Source organism: Lactuca serriola, chromosome 1, assembly GCF_051521515.1.
Source record: "Lactuca serriola cultivar US96UC23 chromosome 1, Lser_US96UC23_V15, whole genome shotgun sequence".
NCBI classification, from domain to species: Eukaryota; Viridiplantae; Streptophyta; class Magnoliopsida; order Asterales; family Asteraceae; genus Lactuca; species Lactuca serriola.
Genome location: NC_136408.1, coordinates 53,149,585 through 53,171,050, shown reverse-complemented (window position 1 = coordinate 53,171,050; position 21,466 = coordinate 53,149,585). Strand labels below are relative to the sequence as shown.

Genomic DNA, 21,466 nt, shown 5'->3' with positions numbered 1-21,466 from the left:
TGAAATTGAAATCAACTCAAGTATAATGGATAGATTTCAATAATAGAAGCAGAGTCGTTAACATGTCAATAAAAAAATCCGAACAAGATACTATCTGAAAGGTATGTATTGCTTTCTTTACTCACTTTCTTTGTCTATAAGTTTCCATCACTCCGTTTAAGGTCATTCCTTATTTTTCTAGAACAAATCTTAATTCGTTTGATGAAATGCCTAAATGAAATATCCTTTTTAATGGAATACCAGATTTGTTATATGGTTTACTTTGATCCTACTGTTATTTGTTGATATTGTATTGCAGTAAATGCCCAAAGTATACTCGAATTTACTTTGATCCTACTGTTATTGGGTGTATATAGGAGTATATGAATGCTAGTCAGGTAGTTCTTGATGAAGGATGAGATGGATAGTTCATGCAGTTGTATGAAAAATGTCATACTCCTAACACACGTACTGTAGAATCAATGTAAGACAAACAATTGTCATGTTCACTGTGTTTTGTTGTATCTACTTGCTCACATCATTGTCTCATAATTACATCGACCGAACTCCGATGCTGCTTATACTGAGGCCGGACATAGTTCCTTCATAACATATCAGTTTCAAATTGATAGAAACACAATCATCTCGAATCTCATTACTTGAGTTGAATTTCCACACATTGACTTCCATCCATCCATCTTCCCTCTCTTTTGGAACCCGATCAGTATCATTGACATTACATGGGCTCGGGGATCTAAAATAAATAATTCCCTTCTCTTTGATTTTTCGGTTGAGTAAATTTCGTACTATCACTGGACAATGCAAGCCATGACATTTTTCTGAAAGCTTGAACACAAGGTAACATGTGTATTCTGTATCTGGTGACAACATTTGACTTTCAATCTTGCACTTGATATGAAACACTTGTTGACGTATGAGCTCAACCATATCTTCAGATCTAGGTAGTACATGATATGTGATTAGATACTTCTTGGAGTCGAAATAAATTTTTTTAGGGCGTTGAAAGTGTGACGATAGAAAGCAATCTATAAGAATATGATTTCAAATTATGACTAGTATATAAATGAGCAAGTTCCAACCATTTTAGCAAGAAAGTTGAGTAACTTCTTTCATGGTTGGGACGATATAGTATCAACAATGAAAGTTGAGAAGATGTAATTCCAAATTTAGTTTAAATAATAAATAAAAACCTGGAGTGGGTTGAGCGCATTGATTTAAAAAGCTTCACATCGGAAGATAAGAAAAGAGCCTCCTTTGCTGAAAGGATAAAATGCTTCTTTTTGCTCACTTTGTTTGGGGAGAACGCCTGTCATAAAGTTCACTATAATTTATTACCAAATTCCCAAGATTTAAAAAAAACAAAAAAAAATTCTACCACAGTCTACACATTAAATATGATAGAAACAGAAAGGACCTTTTCACCCTCGTCATAGCTTTCAAATCTCTGAACTTCATTTTCACAGTTAGTTGGCAATTGTTGCACTTGGTCTGTGTTCAAATCTAATTTGATCAAGGGTTGTTGGACGTCCTTTGATTCTTTAATTTCTTCATGTTCCACCTGTATAAAAATTATTATAATACAATGTTGTAATGTGTAACCAACAATATGAAAATGTGGAATAAAAATTCTAGAATGGGTTCAAACTTACATTATCAATGGCTCGAAACTCTATGCCTTCAACGTAAACACCACGACTTTCACAGTAGCATTGTGAAAAGCTCTCTAGTAGAAACTCGAATTCAACATCTCTATTGTGATTGAAGAATCGACACAACTCAGTCATCATCCATCCATCTTCTCTCCATGTTGCAAAATATGCATGTAAGCTTTCGCTCCCCTTTTTGTACTTGAGGTTCACATACATCCGTTTATCTACAGATTTTCTTGGACCATAAAATCTAAACACAAGACGAACTCCATAATTGACACCCAGAGACAAAAACTGAGCTTTTATCTTTATTTGGATATTTAGATTCGAAATATCTAACAACTCCGCCACTTTATGAAACCTGCATATATTATAAGATATTGAAATATTGATTAGTGGTCTTAATGGGTTCATGCAAGAGTTAAGACCACTTTCATGAAAGTAGAATATCATTTTTTGAGTTTGGACTTGTTTGGGGCATGCAAAGTCACCAAGTCAGTGCCTTTATGGATTAAGATGTTGAAAAGGACTTGGATCTGTGATTGTAGCTTCTATATCTGAGTATTAAACACTTAATGGGAAAATGAATTAACAGGGGAGTACGTTGAGCGTAGGGATGAGAAATTGGGCCGAAAACCCGAACCGAACCGAGAACCGAACCGAATTAGACCCGAATAAGCAATTCGATTCGGTTTTCGGGTATCTATATAAGGCTTATTCGGTTTTCGGGTATCTATATAAGGCTTATTCGGTTTTCGGGTTATTCGGTCCGGGTTACCCGAATAAGGGGTTATTCAGTCCAAAAAACCGAACCGAATATGAAGAGTCTTTTTTTTCCCTTGCGGCCTTGCGTGAGTCGATTTAGTGTTTAACAAAACTCGGAAGGAAAATTAGGAGTGATGAAAGAAAACTCTCGTTCCTGAGTTTAGAAAAATAAAAGAAGAGAAAAGAAAGTATGAGAAAAAAGAAGAGAAAGAGAAAGTAAAGAAAAATAAATTTGTCTTTCGTGTTTTTTAGTCAGAGAGAAGTGAAAGAAAAGTTAAACATTTTGTTCTTTTTCTCCAAATTCATCCAAATCGAAAGGAAAATTAGGAGAGAAAGTGATCATTCCACTTCCTTCCACTTCATTTCTTTAACAAAACTCGGAACACTAATTTCTTTTATTTTCCTTTCACTTCCATCAATATCCATTTCTTACGGGATTATCATAATTCCTTTGAAGATCCAACGCTTTCTTAAGTCGTATCAAAAGTTGATGTATATCTGGACGTTGTGATCGTTGCTCCTTAATTCAAGCAGTAATATGCTGTTTCTGAAAAGACTTTGAATGATTGTGGGCCCATTTGTTTCCATAGGTCTGGATCGATCATGTCATCTAGTTTTCCTTGTTCATAACCGCATATGGCCAACGGAGCTAATAACTCTAGGTCTGCAATATGCAAGTGCCTAGGTCAGAATCTGATGGCTAACGGAGCTAAAGTAAACATGAACTTTTCTTCTGTATCGATGTTAGTAATGTATTCCATACCGGATCCTGGTGCCTCTCCATCTCCTGGTTCTGAAAACATGTAGGTGTTAGAATGGACTTGATCTCTGAAGTCGCTTATTGATGGTGCTTCCATTAGTTCTGGTAAGTTGCTGACTAATGACCACTGAAGTGGAGAGACGGAAAGTTCATATGTCGATCTCTCTGTGGAAACTTGATTGGCCAGTTGAGGTAAAAACCACTCATCCAAATTTTCCACCACATCCAGCAATCCCATTGTGGGATTAGCCGGGGTTGGTGAACTCCCGTCATCCATTTTTTTGACGAGATCAAATAATCCCTGATGCAATGTTTTTCCCACCATATCCATTGATTCCTCTTCTAAACCATGTTTGGCCAATTGAGCTGAAAACCCCTTAGGATTAATGAATGCCGTCCTCCCACACATGACTTCAAATAATACAACCCCTAACGAGTAAACATCCGATTTGTGCGTTACGCCTCCCGTCTTTTCATATATTGGGTCTATATACCCTCTAGTGCCACAAAGACCACCAAGGAGTAGTCGGTGTCTTCGAGTTGCTGTAGTTTTCATAGAAAGCTCAAAACCAGATAACTTGGGTTTCCAGTTATCATCTAGTAAAATCTTTGAGCTCTTGATATTACGATGCACAACGCTAAAATTGCGTCGCTTATCGTAATGGATGTAACTCAATGCACGTGCCATGCCAACGCATATCTCTAATCTTCTCGTCCATGTGAGCGTTGCCGGATCTCTTAGATATTGGTCGAGACTTCCGTTGGCGTCATGCTTGTTTATAACGATTTTCTCTTCATTCTCGTCACAAAACCCAATGATGGAGACAAGATTTTCATGCTTGAGTGTTGAAAGCATCAAAACCTCCATCCAGAACTCTTTGTTTCCATGCCCACACTGACGATCTAATCTTCGTGCAACAAGATTGATCAATTGCCCAGACAACAAGAGCTGACCTTTGTACTCCTCTCCAAATCCACCTCGTCTGATGAGGTTTACAGAAGAAAAGTCGTTGGTGGCATCTGCTATCTGTTTAAGTGGGATTCGAAAGCGCTCTAGCTGGTTGTTAGAAGATGAAGAAGACATGATGTTTGTTTAATTTATCAAGTCAAAACGAGAGCAAAAAAGGGAAGGCAGCAAATTAACTATGTGAAGGTGAAGAGAATGTTGAATGACACACACACATTAGATGGATAAGTAATGATACGTGTATAAATGCCAGCCAACCTCCACTTCCATCTCTACCTAACTTTTTTAATCCAAATAGTAGATCGATCCATAAGGTCCACTAGATAAAATAATCTTGCATGTTGACCAAAACAACTTTTATATTTTATTATATTCACTAATATAACACACAATTCGATAAATTTTTATTTTAATATTCTTAAAAATATGACTCGTCATTTTGTTATATTACAAATTGATTCTCCCTTAATAAGAGATGGATTAATGCAGTGGCTTGGGTGTAGAAATGTAAGAAATTGACATATCCACAGAAGATATTATCCTTAATCATTAATGGAGAGGGAGTCGGGTCATACCTGCAGCTTGAGGAGTAGAATGTCACGTTAGTAACTAGGTGTGAGACCCATGTATTACATGGGTTTATTTAAAAAAAATTAAATATAAAATTTTAACAATTTGAAAACTTTAAATTTATAAGAAAAATAAGAAATTTATTGAATTATTAAAATTAATGAGACTTTAATGCATTAGATACATTACATATATAAACCATTTTCTAATAAATACCTTACATATATATTACCTTATATATTAAATGTGGATTTTAATTTAATAAAATAAAAAATACAATAAAATGACAAGTGGAAAATAGAAAAATTTAAAATTTCTAGAAAATGATATGTGTCCAAATAAATGAGAAGAGGACATGTGGCAAAGTCATTTTTATTTATTAGGGTAGATTATTGCCCAAGCTAAAACTAAAGAAAAAATGGTTGCCAAAAATCAAAATCTACAATTTTGTCAGGTAGAAAAGAAACGAAAACAGATATGGGTTTATTCTCATTCACAGTGGGCTACCAAAAATAATCGAAGGGGGCCTAGCCCATGATTGAGCCTTGACCTTTGGTTTCCGGCTTCTAGTTCTTCTTAATGACCAATGAGCAGTACGAGTGCCCATTGCCCAACAATCTAAACTGCCATTTTCACACCTTGATTTAAGTTTAATACGTCAAGAATTTTCAAAAGTTTGCGTAACAGCCCCTGAACTTCCATAATTGTCAGTTTCTGCTGATTTTGAATTGTTAGGGTGATGTTTTGTACGCTGGGAGGAACAAAAAGCATTAATCATTCTGGTAAAAAATGTTATGTGTTTCTGTTTTACTAATTCGAAAGGAAGGAGATATTAGTGATGCCATTCTTTCAAAACATGTGTTTTTTTTTTTTTTTTTTTTTTTTTTTTTTTTTTTTTTATATTTTTCGAAGTACCCTGTTTTTCTTACATTCCTTTCTCCAAAGAATAGAATTACCCATTTTATACTATATCGATTACATAAACCTGCTTGAATCAATCCAAATTGCAACTAAATGATCTATTTAAAATAGATTGATAATCATATTAGTATATGTGGATAGATTTCAATTATAGATGTGCATAACAGATCTGAACAGGATACCAACCATCAGGTAAGTATTGCTTTCTTTCCCACATTCGTTGTCTATATGCTTCCAACACTCTATTTAAGTTGCTTTCTTATTTTTCTTGGACAATCTATATTTTCTAATGCATATTAAGTGTTTGATGAAATGACCGAGTGAAATATATTCGTGAATGGTATGCCACATTTTTTTTGTACGGTGTACTTTGATTCTACTTTTTATTTGTGGTGTAGTAATTGCCTAAAGTATCCTCAACTTTACTTTGATCCTACTGTTATTGGGTGTATATAGAACATGTATAGTATTATACTCAACTAATAAGGCCATTTAGTGCATGCAACATAACTGAGCCTTACAGTGACAATGATGAACATATGTTTTGAAGGATTATGAGAAAGTAGAGTTATCTAAGGAAAAATCTTTGCCCATGAAACAATTTAATTGACATCAACGGATATGTGATCTTGATTTGAGATTTGTTGTGCATAATTGGCGATTGTTGTTAATGGTTCTCTTTGGACACACCATTCTTAACTCTGCCATGAAAGCCATGATATGACTAATCGCTAGCTAGTGGCAACATTTCTAACATAGAGATTTTAGGATGCCAGATACTACTACTTCCATGGCTTTGATATATAGACAATAATAATGGCTACAATCTCGGCCATTCTTGTGATTTTTTATGAAGGATGAGATGGCTAGTTAATGTGGTGGTATTACATAATGTCATACTCCTAAAACAAGTATAGAATCATTTTAAGGCTAAAACAATTGTATAATGTTCACTATGTTTTCCTATATCTGCTCACAAGTCAAAATCATTATCTCATATATCTGCTTACATCGGCCGAAACTCTAGGCTGCTTACAATAAGGCCAGACATAGTTCCTTCATAACTTATCAGTTTCAAATTTATAGAAACCCAATCATCTCGAATTTTATTGCTTGAGTTGAATTGCCACACCTTGACCTCCATCCATTCATCTTCTCTCTCTTCTGGAACCCAATCAGTATCATTGACATTACATGGGTTCGGGAATCTAAAATCAATAATTCCCTTCTCTTTGTTTTTTGGCTATTGGAGGAAATCACATACTATCACCGGAAAATGCAACCCATGACATTTTTCTGAAAGCTTGAACACAAGGTAACATGCGTATTCTATATTGTATCTGGTGACAACCTTTGACTTTCAATCTTGCACTTTATACGAAACACTTGTTCACGTAGGAGCTCAAGCACTTCTTGGAATCTGGATATATGACATGTGGTTACAAACTTCTTGAAGACGAAATAAATATATATTCTGGGGGCCTATAAAACTATATCAATATCAAACAATAGTACAATACACAAGAATATGATTTAAAATCATGAAATCTGGTTTGTAAATGAGTTGGTTCCAACTATTTAAGTATGAAAAGGTTGAGGATAGAGTAAACTTGTTTCACAGCTGGGTTAGATATATAGTCTACACAAGGAAAAAGAAAAAGTAAACCTGGATTGGGTTGAGGGTACCACATTGAAAAGCTTCACATCAGTAGATTCATAAAGAGCCTCCTTTGCTGAAAGCATATAATGTTTCTTTTTGTTCACTACTTTTAGTGAGAACAAACGTCATGAAGGTTGATATGATTTATTACCAAAATACCATGAGATATTTATAAATCTACTACAAATGTATAAAATATGATAGATTTAGAAAGGACCTTTTCATCCTCGTCATGATTTTCATATCTCTCAACTTCTTTTTCAAAATTAGTTGAAAATTGTTGCACACGTTCCATGTTCAAGTCGGATTTGATCAAGAGTTGTTGGACCTCGTTTAATTTCTTGGTTTCTAATTCATGTTAGACCTGCATAAAAATGTAAGGCAATGTGTTATTGAAGTGTAATATAGAATACGAAGATGTGGTCAATATGCACATCCTTCTTTAGTCATACATATAATAAAAAATTAGAATAGGAACTAAATAATTATTCTCAAACTTGCATCATCAATGGCTCGCAACTCGATGCCTTCAATATAGATGTCCTGGCATTCACATTAGCATCGTGAAAAGCTCTCAAGTAGAAACTCAAAGTCATTATCTTCCTCATGATTTAAGAATCAATGTAATTTAATCATCACCCACCCATCTTCTCTCTATATTGCGAAATATGTATGTACGGTTTCCTTCCCCAGTGTGTACTTGAGGTTCACATATGATAAAAATAGTGACAATATTAGCCTTGGTCCAGTAAGAGCCTAACACAATCCAGTACGAAAACATGCCCAGTTTGGAGAGTATACATGAGGAGCAATCAAAAGAATATCACGTGATTGGCTAAGAGGGAACAAGGCAGTTATGACTGAAGAGAGAGAATGTTGCAATAATAATATTTAGTAGAGGAGATCTTCAATTATCTTTTCCAATGTTCATTTTTTACATTTTGTTAGCTTGGACAGGAAGCATTCCATCTTGGGAATTGTTTCTATGAAATCATTTGAGTTATTACAATCATTTGAGTAAATTTCTTATGTTCAATATTCATTTGGTAACCATTGTTTGTTATTTGACTTCATAGTTCATACCTATCAAATTGGTTCCATTGTCACGCTTGCACATTGATGACATGTAGCTTCCTAAGGTGGTTGTTGGTGCTCTAATGATCTCCTCTAATAGGGCCAATATACGAAGTTACACTACAAAATAGATAGAAACTAGATCAAACACTAGGTTAGGAAACACACTACAGGGATAAGAGCTCGATATTGTTCTCCGATGCCTATGTTAAATATTAGACGTGAGTGTTGCTTACTTATTACTATATGTAAAGAGACTGTATCCCCCTCCCCCTACCAATATGTATCAAAGTATTAATACATGGATGGTAGATGTTGGGTTATCCTTATTATCCGGGTGATGATGTTGCCTTGGGGTTACAAGGGTAGTACCCTTTAATATAATAGTGAAGCTTTTTCCATATTTCTCGGGATATTGGATGTTGTATCGGGTGCGTAGTTGGCCCTGACTTTTGGAGATAACTGGCTTGGTTAATATTTTCTTATTGTGCCGGTTAAGCCTTTAAGATATTACCGCACAACCCCTTATATATGTGCTTACCTCATACACCATTAACCCCCCCCCAATTGTTAAAGGTTGGTTGTTATCGGGCTTTAATAAATGGACTTTAGATGGTATTTAGTTTTTTGCGAAGCGAACAGTTCATTATACGTTATACACATATGTACTTGCATGACCGGTCGAACGATTATTAGTATGTTAGGAATATACATTCCCACCCTTGTGACCCTATTAATATCCGTCACATCGGTTATTGCCTATTTTGTCTCACATTTGCTTCATTTTTCTGTTGTTGCTCTACTTTTTAGAAAGATTTGTTGATATTCTATGCCCGTTTTTCATTATTCTATTTCCCGTGATTGGTTAGCCAAAGTCTCTGAGAAGTATCATCTTATTGAAGAAGATTGTGCTCAAATTCCTGGTTCATGTGCCACTATCGATTTTCCTCCTCCGGGTAAGATAGGGTTCTATATCTATTAATTTGAAGCAGGTTTGTGGTTGCCCCTTTCACCTTAGATTTGTTTATTGAGACTTACAAGATTCATATGTGCCAACTGAAACCAAACTTTATCTCCAAACTGATATGCTTTCGGTTATTATGTCATGCCACCCTTGGTGTCCGCCAATAGATTTGTTTTGATATCTCTTTTATATTTGTAGTAGCGGTTCTTGGTTTTACTTTCACTCTCGAGGAAAGAGTTTTATAGAAGGTCTTCCAAAATCTATAAAAAAAAAGCGGGAAGAATGAATTCATTTGGCTTAACGCTTTGTGATTTGCTTTTCCCAACGTCTTTTATACATCAGTTACCATTGAGGACCAGATACCTAATAGGACGGCCAATCTCGGTTAGGATATTTCCAAAATTTCCTTGCTAAGTGTGTCAACGAAAAAATTTCCTAAGGTAGTTTTAGGGCAAGTCGACATGAATCCTCATTGGTATGTATGTGAATTGTGTTAGAAACAAAGGGATCAGAATAATAATTAAATTAGACTTGGATAGATTCAAGGATCGTGTTTATCAAACACTTTCTGAAATCTATAATTCGTCCCTTTTGTCTGGGGTACACGAATTCGGAAGTGGGATAATCCAAGAATGAACCAATCTGAATTATAGACCTAATTCAGATTGAGAAACACAGAGTACCTCTTATTTGTGTTCTTGAGAGATACATAATTATGATACAATTTCGAGTATATCAATGTCCAACCCTTTTTTTGAAAGTAGAGAAGAGTTCTTATACTTGCGGGAAAAGTGATTAAACCAAAAATGACGCCAAAACATTGTAGTTGGAACTAGGGGTGCAAATGAGCCGAGCCGAGCCCGAGCTTGACCAAGCTCGAGCTCGGTTTGCTTAAAATTTGTATGGCTCGATCTCGAGCTCGGCTCGTTTTGAGCCCTAAATACAGAGCTTGAGATCGGCTCATGAAGTAATACATAAGGTCGAGCTCGACTTGTTTTGTCTAACTGATCCTAAATGAACTTAATCTTAGCTCGAGCTCGTTTACAAATGAATTCCAGAAAAAAAAAGCATGAATTTACTTGATTTTTAGCAAGGTGCAACCTACTTAAATTCCAACCCAAATGCAAAAATAAAATCTTCAAATTACATAAGTTTTAAACTCTAAAATACAAACCTAAAATGTAATTTAATCATCCAAAAGAAAGTCTTCCTATCATGGAAGTTCAAATTACAAAAGTACTATAAAAATGATTAAAGACAATCTTCCTCGAAGCAGTTTCAATCTAGCAAAATCTGCAAATTAAAACATTTTATGAGATGTACAATATAATATAAGTAAACCAACAAGATTACAAATAGATTAAAATGGCTTAACCTTTAACTATTACTTGTCCATGTAGGTAGTAAAACTTCAATGGGCATTTCCTCCTTTTGTAAAAAGAACCAAACACAATCAAATATTAATAAATTTAAATAATCAATTGTTAGTTCATGTGTTTTAAGTTTATCAAATGTACCATCAATTTTTTTCTTGATTCCATAACGATGTCTAATCCAATCTACTCAACAAATCAACTTTTGAACACTGTCCGGTGCCAATGAAGATTGGTATGGATCAATTACTCTACCCCCAACACTAAATGTTGCCTAAGATGCAACATTAAAAATCAGGATCACAAACACATCCATAGCCATCTTCGATAAAACACAATACTTCAGTTTGTGAAGATTCCACCACTTCAAAGCCTCATGAATTCGATCCTTTTTGTCCCTGGTCCCTCTAAACACCTTCTCCAAATACATATCTAATTCTGACTTTTCTGGTCTCTCCAAATCTATATTTTTTATAAACTCCCCAAAAGCCTCCCATCCTGACCCGAGTGATGTTGTTTTTGAAATAGCATGTCCTCCATATCCATTTGCAGGCGTTGTAGCTTCTCAGACTGATGCATCATGGATTTCCAAATACTCGTCGTACATTTCATAAAGTGCTTTCTTCACTTCTTCAATGTTCTTTCCAGCATTAGAGTATATGGCTGGGAAACTAAATTCTACTAACATCATTTTGAATCTTGGATCTAACACTGAAGTCATAGCCATAACAAGATGACACCCCCCCCCCCCCCCCCAATATTTGTCAAACTTCTCCTTCATCTTAGTCACCATAGTCCTAATGAAATCATTTTTTGATAGAGCACCTTTATCCAAAGTTTCTTTTACTCTAAACACCTCAATTAAATACAGATTGCATGTTAGATAATCACTTCCAAAAATGACATTTGTGCATGCCTGAAAATAAGCTGTTTTAGTATTGGGCATGATATAATATTTAAAAGAACACTTAAATAAAGGTAATATGCACCTTGAAAACCTTCAAGATTTCACATACATTCTGAACTCACATCGCCATCCATAATATTTGCAACATGGTTTATGAAAGAAAATTTGTCAAAATATGTACATTTAATAAGCATACTCAATTGTGTAACACCTCATTCCTGGTACGTTGCTTCCGTGGCATTTATTTAGAGGTTTTTGAGAGGGACTCGATGAGTCTATGGCCCGACTCGTCGAGTAGGGACGAGATTTCGAGCACGTGTTAGTCGGCGACTCGGCGAGTCCATATTCGGGACTCGGCGAGTCTGCCTGCCAGGTAGAAACCCTAAATCCCCGGGTTTGCACCCTATTTAAACCACCTTATGAGCCCCCAAACTCGTCCCCTTCACCCTCAGAGCATCATTTAGCAAACCCTAATCGTTTTCTTGATTATTTGTGCATTTCTTGTGTGAATCTTGAAGTTTTGAAGAGAAGAAGGAGGCTAGATCCAAAGGAGAAGAAGAAGATCCAAGGTCTTGCTCCCATTCCAGAGTTCATTGAGGTATTAGCCGAATTCCTGCTGTTTCTATGAATGATTTCTCTTTAACAAGCATATTTAGCCTCTTTTAGCCATTTCTTAGCTTGTTCTTAGTAGAGAGATCACATTAGATTGATTAGCCTTCGGATCTAGCCATGTTTCAGTTCCAAAATCGTAGATCTATCACCTTTATGGAGCCATTTTGCATGATAACCCTAGATCTACTCTTCTAAGTGCCTTTTTAGCCTTTATCTCCTTTTTCATGTGTTGTACACGTAAAGTTGGAAACTTTACGTGGTAAATCAGCCTTAGAAACTCAGATCTATAAATTGTATGCGGTGGTTTTGATCAGAATCAAGTTTTTAGGATCTGCATGCATGTGACTCGGCGAGTCGTTCTTCGAACTCGGCGAGTCCGGTCGCGAGTCCCCGATCTTTACCCTTTGAGTGATTCTGAGTGGAGGCTAGTGAGCAGTAGGATAGACTCAGTGAGTCGAAGGGTAGACTCAGTAATGGTGGGACTCGACAAGTTGTTCATACAACTCGGCGAGTCCAAGACAATCTTCTTAGATCGAAGAACAACTCGTCGAGTTGTTCATATGACTCGGCGAGTCGGATGCAGATTGTCTGAGTTTTTGAATCGAGAGGGTACTCGTCGAGTCGATGCCATGCTCGACGAGTAGCCATGAGTAGGGTTGAGATGTGAGACTAGGGACTCGGCGAGTTGGCGGCCCAACTCGGCGAGTCAGGTCAACTGTAGGTTGACTTTGACCGGGAGAGTTGACTTTGACCGGGAGAGTTGACTTTGACCAGGGGTAAAAGAGTCATTTTACCCAATGCAATGATTAGCATCTGATTGAGTGTGTTATGGAATTGTAGCCGGGGAGATACCGGAGCAACAACAGTTAGTTTCCAGAGCCATACACACATCAGCCAGTTCACGAGGTGAGTTTCCTTCCAGTAGGAACGGGTCTAAGGCCTCAATGCCGACCCGTTCAGTTAGCCGTAGTTTCTGGACTTTGGTCCAATGCAGTAGTTAGTATGTTTGATGCCTCCGTGGCTCAGACAGGATTTGTGTTTATGCTAATTGATATGTTATGCTATGCTGTGTTCAGTCAGTCAGCTTCGGACTTCGGTCCGATGTAGGGGACAAGGTCCCAGTCAGTCAGCTTCGAACTTCGGTTCGATGGAGGGGGCAAGGCCCCAGTTAACCCGGACTTCGGTCCGATGCAGTGGGCAGGGCCCGTTATGTGCTTTATATGTTATTGCATGGTATGTGGTAGTTTGGGGGAGCTCACTAAGCTTCGTGCTTACAGATTGTCTGAGTTTTTGAATCGAGAGGGTACTCGTCGAGTCGATGCCATGCTCGACGAGTAGTTCATACAACTCGACGAGTTGTTTATACAACTCGGCGAGTCCAAGACAATCTTCTTAGATCGAAGAACAGCTCGTCGAGTTGTTCATATGGCTCGGCGAGTCGGATGCAGATTGTCTGAGTTTTTGAATCGAGAGGGTACTCGTCGAGTCGATGCCATGCTCGACGAGTAGCCACGAGTAGGGTTGAGAAGTGAGACTAGGGACTCGGCAAGTTGGCGGCCCAACTCGGCGAGTCAGGTCAAATGTAGGTTGACTTTGACCGGGAGAGTTGACTTTGACCAGGGGTAAAAGAGTCATTTTACCCAATGCAGTGATTAGCATCTGATTGAGTGTGTTATGGAATTGTAGCCGGGGAGATACCGGAGCAGCAGCAGTTAGTTTCCAGAGCCATACACACAACAGCCAGTTCACGAGGTGAGTTTCCTTCCAGTAGGAACGGGTCTAAGGCCACAATACCGGCCCGTTCAGTTAGCCGTAGTTTCTGGACTTCGGTCCAATGCAGTAGTTAGTATGTTTGACGCCTCCGTGGCTCAGACAGGATTTATGTGTTTATGCTAATTGATATGTTATGTTATTCTGTGTTCATTCAGTCAGCTTCGGACTTCGGTCCGATGTAGGGGACAAGGTCCCAGTCAGTCAGCTTCGGACTTCGGTCCGATGTAGGGGACAAGGTCCCAGTCAGTGAGCTTCGGACTTCGGTTCGATGGAGGGGGCAAGGCCCTAGTTAGCCCGGACTTCGGTCCGATGCAGTGGGCAGGGCCCAATATGTGCTTTATATGTTCTTGCATGGTATGTGGTAGTTTGGGGGAGCTCACTAAGCTTCGTGCTTACTGTTTCAGTTTTGGTTTCAGGTACTTCCGCAAGCAAAGGGAAGAGCTCGGGATGATGGCATTGCACACACCACAGCTTTAGTTTTGTCCTGGGAGTTGATTCAGTTTATTGATATGTTTGGATACAGTTGTGATACATTTTTCTCATAGTATTTTATTATGGATTTTGAAACATGCAGCATATGGTTTGTATTATGTGATACTCAGTTTCGTGGTTTTGTTATAATAAAAGTCGAAAATTTTGGTAGTATTTTTGGGTCGTTTCAAGTTGGTATCAGAGCCTTGGTTTGAGGGATTCGGATATACCTTCGGGTGTATCTGAACTCAAACTAAGGAAAAGATAAAAAGATTTTCAGAAAGGAAAAACGTTTTCAAATGGAATTTTGAAAAGCACTTAGAAAGAAAAGAATTTTTAAAACAAGATAAGGGTCTGGTGCATGCGATCAGCCGAGCTCAAGTAAGTACTCCCAAATTACCCATACAAGTTTTATTATTATGATTAATTGTTCCAGTTTCAGTAGAACAGCATGCTAGTATAGGACTAAGGATCTAGGAGGATGCCTTATGTGCCTGCTATATGTGTTTCAGCTTTATGAGAATTGCATGCTAGTATCGAGTAGACAACAGTAAGATAGCCTGTTTAGGTTATGCCTGGTAGCGCAAGCTTAGCATTGTATGCTAGTTCAGTTTCTCGTTATGAGAGTAGATTTGCTTGAGTAGTTTCCGGTGTTCGAATGCTGCTTGCTTCGTGCTTTGTAGAACTCTTGGTGATGAGAGTTAGCCGTTAGATGAATACGCCACGTCACATGTGATCAGGGTTGAATAATCTCAGAGTATTGGATTTGGCCCTATTGCGCAGCTCTTGTTTGATTCTAACCGTTGTAGGGACGAGCCTTTTACTCAAAGGATTATCCGAGCCTCATCACATGTGATGGCTAATTAGCATTACAAGGAGGTCTTCAGCAGCTGAGGACTGGTTTGAGTGGAGTCAGAGATTTCCCTAGGGCAAGCCTAAGATGAGAGTAGCAGAGATCAGTAGTAGTAGAAGTGACTTGGTGGAGTCAAGGCAGTTCTTGAGGAAAGTACGGATAGATGTGGAAGGTAGTATGGGCCCGTACTACTGAAAGCAGAGGATCCGTACTCGAATCAAGGAAGGCCGAGACAAGACCAGGAAGCTAGTAGTAGTATCAATGATCCCTTGAGATATTTCAGTTTTCTGATGTTGCTATGATGTGTTTCAGAATGGTGGTTTTGCGTTCGAGGCTAGCAGCCGGCAGTGGAGGTGCCGGGGAGGGATCAGGATCAGGCTCGGGGAACGAGCGCATGGATGAGCAGACCAGAGAGTTTCTTTCTTCAGAGATTACTCGTATCATTTTAGAGCAGACTCCTGTGATCTTCGGTTCGATCAAGGAGGGTATCCTAGAGCTGATGGATGAGAGGTTGGGCACCTTTCGTGCCGAGGTGGCGGCCATGATGGGGTCGCGCACACTTACGTTCAGGGAGTTCAGGGCATGTGGAGCTCCAGACTATCATGGGGCGCGGGACCCCATAGCGAGTACTAGATGGTTGGTAGATGTGGCCAACGCGTTCCGCACGAGCAAGTGTCCCGAGGGGGACAAGGTTAGATTGGCGTCCTGTCTCCTGAAGGACAGGGCACGGGATTGGTGGGAGGAGGTCGGACATACCATTGGAGATGATGCGGCGTTGGATGCCATGACCTGGACTGATTTCTCTACCAGGTTCAGGGCGGAGTTTGCACTAGTTATTGAGGTGCAGCAGTTAGCTAGAGAGTTTCAGGACCTCACCCAGACTACAGAGACCGTGGCGGAGATCACCGCCAAGTTCAGGGAGAGGGCTCTTCTTGTTCCTCAGTATGCAGCCGATGAGGAGATGAAGAAGGCCCGTTATCATGAGATGTTGCGGAGCGATATCCGCCAGTTTGTGAGCCGGTCCAGCTGTAAAATGCTGGATGACATGATTGCTAGAGCTCGAGAGAGGGAGATTGATCTAGAGATGGAGAAGAAGAGGAAACCGGAGGCGGTTTCGGGTTCAGGAGGTTCGGGCAAAAAGCCCAAGGTTTCAGATCACAGATCCAGGATTCAGCCGAGCCACGGTCGATGTGGCAGGTGTGGGAAGATGCACGATGGGGTGTGCAAGGCAGGGAGTTCCAGCTGCTTCAAGTGCGGTCGGACTAGGCATTTGAGCAGGGATTGTACGGCTCCTGCTACTGCCGTTGCAACATCAGATCTGATTTGCTTTCAGTGCAATCAGAGGGGACATAAAAAGTCCCAGTGTCCGAGTTTAGCTGCAGTAGGGAAGGTGGCTGCACCTGCCCCTGCTACTTTGAGGATTACAGATGGCCGGCAGGGCCGAGCCGAGGCGCCAGTGGCGAAGAGTAGGGTGTTTCAGATGACAGCAGAGGAGGCGCGAGCGACTCCTGGCGTGGTGACGGGTATGTATCTTCCCTTCATCTCCGTATTATTATTATTATTGTTTGATTATTGCTTATGATTACATGTTTTATATAGGGTCGCTCTCTGTGAACGACATTCCTGCTATGGTATTATTCGATTCGGGGGCTACCCGATCATTTGTATCGCTTGCGCTTAGCAAGAGATTTAGTAGAGCTCCAGGGGAGCTGGATTGTCCTCTAGAGGTTGAGATAGCGGATGACAGGACCGTGAGGGTCGGCAGAGTGCATAGAGGGTGTTCTCTTCAGTTGTTCGACGAGTAGTTTTCGGTGGACCTGGTTCCTATTCCCCTGCGAGGGAATAAGGTTATAGTAGGCATGGATTGGCTGAGCCCCAATGGGGGCGGTGATTGATTGTGAGCAGCAGTTAGTGAGGGTTCGCACTCCCAGTGGGGGAGAGTTAGTGATTCAGGGCGAGAGGCCATAGCGCGGACCAACCTTTTGTTCCTCCGCGAGAGCGAGACGTTATTTCCAGCAGGGTTGCGCGGGTTATGTAGCATATGTCTTGGATGCCCGGGAGAAGGGCAAAACAACAGTTGATGATGTTCCGATAGTGCGAGACTTCCCGGATGTATTTCCGAAGATTTACCGGGAATACCTCCTGAGAGGCAGGTTGAGTTTAGGATTGACCTGATTCCTGGTGCGGCTCAGATAGCCAAGGCACCGTATCATCTAGCTCCCCCTGAGATGCAGGAGTTGTCTACGCAGCTGCAGGAGCTGCTAGACAATGGTTTTATTCGGCCGAGCAGTTCGCCTTGGGGAGCGCCGATCCTGTTTGTGAGGAAGAAGGATGGGTCGCATCGTATGTGTATAGATTATCGGGAGTTGAATAAGGTAACGGTGAAGAACCGTTACCCACTTACGAGGATAGATGATTTGTTTGATCAGCTTTAGGGAGCGTCTAGGTTCTCCAAGATCGATCTACGCTCCGGTTATCATCAGATGCGGGTTAGAGATGAGGATGTGCAGAAGACTGCTTTCAGGACCAGGTGTGGTCATTATGAGTTTGTGGTGATGCCATTTGGGCTCACCAATGCTCCAGCCGCATTCATGGATCTCATGAATCGTGTGTGCAGGCCGATGCTGGATCGGTCAGTGATAGTATTCGTAGATGATATCTTGGTGTATTCCAAGACGCAGGAGCAGTACGAGGAGCACCTGAGGGAGGTGCTGGAAGTTTTGAGGAGGGATAGACTTTTCGCAAAGTTCTCCAAGTGTGAGTTCTGGTTGCGCGAGGTGCAGTTCCTTGGTCACCTCGTCAACCAGAAGGGTATTTTGGTGGATCCGGCCAAGATAGAGGCCGTGATGCAGTGGGAGGTCCCGAAGTCTCCATCCGAGATTCGGAGCTTCCTAGGGTTGGCAGGGTATTATCGGAGGTTCATTCAGGATTTCTCCAAGATAGCAGTGCCGCTCACCCAACTGACCAAGAAGTCGGTGGTATTTCATTGGGGGCCTGAGCAGCAGGCAGCGTTCGAGACCCTCAGACAGAGATTGTGCGAGGCTCCGATCCTTACCTTGCCAGAGGGAGTAGAGGACTTCGTAGTTTACTGTGATGCCTCAATCACAGGTATGGGAGCAGTGTTGATGCAGCGAGGCCATGTGATAGCTTACGCCTCGAGGCAGTTGAAGCCTCTCGAGGCTAACTATCCTACCCATGATTTAGAGCTGGGGGCGGTTGTGTTTGCCCTCAAGATTTGGAGACATTATCTTTATGGGGTTCGTTGTACTATCTACACGGATCACAAGAGTTTGAGGTACCTTATGGATCAGCCGAGTCTGAATATGAGGCAGAGGAGATGGTTGGATGTGCTGAAGGATTATAACTGTGAGATCCGTTACCATCCAGGGAAGGCCAACATGGTGGCCGATGCCCTAAGCCGCAAAGTGTCGGCAGCCCCTATCAGGGATTTGTGTTTGAGGATGACAGTGATTACTCCATTGTTGGAGTGGATCAAGGAGGCTCAGGTTGAGGGCCTCAAGGAGGAGAGGCAAAAGTGTGAGAGGATAGTGGGCCGAGTAGCTTCGTTTGATTATGACAGTCGGGGATTGCTGACGCTTCATGGGAGGGTGTGGGTACCGTACTGGGGTGGAGTACGGCAGGTGTTGATGGACGAGGCTCATAAGTCTCGATTTTCTATCCACCCAGGGGCGACGAAGATGTATAGAGATCTTCGACCCGATTATTGGTGGCCCTGCATAAAGCGGGATGTCGCTTGGTATGTTGAGAGATGCCTGACCTGCAGGAAGGTCAAGGCGGAGCACCAGAGGCCTCACGGCAAGATGCAACCGTTAGACATTCCCGTGTGGCAATGGGAGGACATCACCATGGATTTTATCGCCAAGCTTCCCAGGACCGCACGAGGAGTAGATTCGATATGGGTAGTAGTGGATCGGTTGACGAAGAGTGCTCATTTTATCCCGATCCAGGAGAGTATATCGGCAGAAAAGTTAGCCGATATTTATGTGCGTGAGATCGTGGCACGTCATGGAGTGCCGGTATCGGTGGTGTCAGACCGAGATGTCCGTTTTACATCCAGATTCTGGAAGTGGTTTCACGACGAGATGGGTACTCGTCTTCATTTCAACACCGCTTTCCACCCTCAGACGGACGGGTAGAGTGAGAGGATGCTTCAGACTCTCGAGGACATGCTCTGGGCATGTGTTTTAGACTTCGGTGGCAGTTGGGATACGTATCTTCCGTTAGCGGAATTTTCGTATAACAACAGTTATCATGCGAGCATTGATCGACCTCCCTTTGAGATGCTTTATGGAAGGAAGTGTAGGACCCCGATTTGTTGGGGCGAGGTCGGTTAGCGAGTCGTTGGGAGCACGGAGGTGGTGCTCAAGACTGCAGACTGCGCAGAGTCGGCAGAAGAGCTACGCCGACAGGAGGCGTTCAGACTTAGAGTTCTGTGTGGGCGATATGGTCCTTCTGAAGGTCTCACCTTGGAAGGGTGTCATCAGGTTTCGGAAGAGGGGAAAGCTGGGCCCTAGGTTCATTGGTCCTTTCAGGGTTTTGCCCCAGGTGGGTCGGGTTGCTTATCGGTTGGATCTTCCGGTAGAGCTTAGCCAGATCCACAACACTTTCCATGTGTCTCAGTTGAGGAAGTGTTTGGTGGATGAGTCAGCAGTTGTTCCCCTAGAGGATATTCAGGTTGATAGCAGCCTGAATTATATTGAGAGGCCGGTCGCGATTCTGGACTGGAAGACAAAGACCTTAAGGAACAAGGCAATTCAGTTAGTGAAGGTGTAGTGGCAGCACCGGAAGGGGTCTGAGTGGACGTGGGAGGCTGAGGAGGAAATGAGAGAGCACTACCCGGAGTTATTTGCAGATTCAGCCGTAGCAGACTTCGAGGACGAAGTCTGAGACAAGTGGGGGAGAATTGTAACACCCCATTCCTGGTACGTTGCTTCCGTGGCATTTATTTAGAGGTTTTTGAGAGGGACTCGACGAGTCTATGGCCCGACTCGTCGAGTAGGGACGAGATTTCGAGCACATGTTAGTCGGCGACTCGGCGAGTCCATATTCGGGACTCGGCGAGTCTGCCTGCCAGGTAGAAACCCTAAATCCCCGGGTTTGCACCCTATTTAAACCACCTTATGAGCCCCCAAACTCGTCCCCTTCACCCTCAGAGCATCATTTAGCAAACCCTAATCGTTTCCTTGATTATTTGTGCATTTCTTGTGTGAATCTTGAAGTTTTGAAGAGAAGAAGGAGGCTAGATCCAAAGGAGAAGAAGAAGATCCAAGGTCTTGCTCCTATTCCAGAGTTCGTTGAGGTATTAGCCGAATTCCTGTTGTTTCTATGAATGATTTCTCTTTAATAAGCATATTTAGCCCCTTTTAGCCATTTCTTAGCTTGTTCTTAGTAGAGAGATCACATTAGATTGATTAGCCTTCGGATCTAGCCATGTTTCAGTTCCAAAATCGTAGATCTATCACCTTTATGGAGCCATTTTGCATGATAACCCTAGATCTACTCTTCTAAGTTCCTTTTTAGCCTTTATGTCCTTTTTCATGTGTTGTACACGTAAAGTTGGAAACTTTACGTGGTAAATCAGCCTTAGAAACTCAGATCTATAAATTGTATGCGGTGGTTTTGATCAGAAACGAGTTTTTAGGATCTGCATGCATGTGAATCGGCGAGTCGTTCTTCGGACTCGGCGAGTCCGGTCGTGAGTCCCCGATCTTTACCCTTTGAGTGATTCCGAGTGGAGGCCAGTGAGCAGTAGGATAGACTCAGTGAGTCGAAGGGTAGACTCAGTAATGGTGGGACTCGACGAGTTGTTCATACAACTCGGCGAGTCCAAGACAATCTTCTTAGATCGAAGAACAACTCGTCGAGTTGTTCATATGGCTCAGCGAGTCGGATGCAGATTGTTTGAATTTTTGAATCGAGAGGGTACTCGTCGAGTCGATGCCATGCTCGACGAGTAGCCACGAGTAGGGTTGAGAAGTGAGACTAGGGACTCGGCGAGTTGGCGGCCCAACTCGGCGAGTCAGGTCAACTGTAGGTTGACTTTGACCGGGAGAGTTGACTTTGATCAGGGGTAAAAGAGTCATTTTACCCAATGCAGTGATTAGCATCTGATTGAGTGTGTTATGG

General features: G+C 41.3%; 1 protein-coding gene across 7 annotated transcripts; it reads right to left on the bottom strand.

Annotated features, from left to right (window-relative positions):
- Positions 1–359: 359 nt before the first annotated feature.
- Positions 360–4,367, bottom strand: LOC145088590 (F-box protein At2g02240-like). Of its 7 annotated transcripts, none has more exons than XR_013701182.1 (6): positions 3,178–4,367; positions 2,848–3,078; positions 1,650–2,568; positions 1,415–1,558; positions 1,191–1,306; positions 360–937 (listed from the first exon to the last, which is right to left on the bottom strand). XR_013701182.1 is itself a non-coding variant. In XM_079026986.1 (5 exons), exons 1-5 carry the CDS (start codon positions 2,856–2,858, stop codon positions 532–534), a joined length of 1,038 nt encoding a protein of 345 aa, XP_078883112.1. In that variant the 5' UTR covers positions 2,859–4,359; the 3' UTR covers positions 360–531. The 7 variants fall into 7 exon arrangements, 3 of the variants coding, with proteins under 3 accessions (XP_078883112.1, XP_078883119.1, XP_078883103.1); XR_013701183.1 differs by having other exon boundaries at positions 1,650–2,010; XR_013701185.1 differs by having other exon boundaries at positions 360–1,025; positions 1,650–3,078.
- Between the last annotated feature and the right edge of the window lie 17,099 nt (positions 4,368–21,466).

Coding starts and splice junctions, on each gene's coding strand:
- LOC145088590 (XM_079026977.1), bottom strand. CDS start 2,102: ATGATATTCTACTTTCATGAAAGTGGTCTTAACTCTTGCATGAACCCA. Junction 1,559..1,649: donor AGTTTCGAGCCATTGATAAT/GTAAGTTTGAAC, acceptor ATTTTTATACAG/GTGGAACATGAAGAAATTAA. Junction 938..1,190: donor ATGCGCTCAACCCACTCCAG/GTTTTTATTTAT, acceptor TGTACTACCTAG/ATCTGAAGATATGGTTGAGC.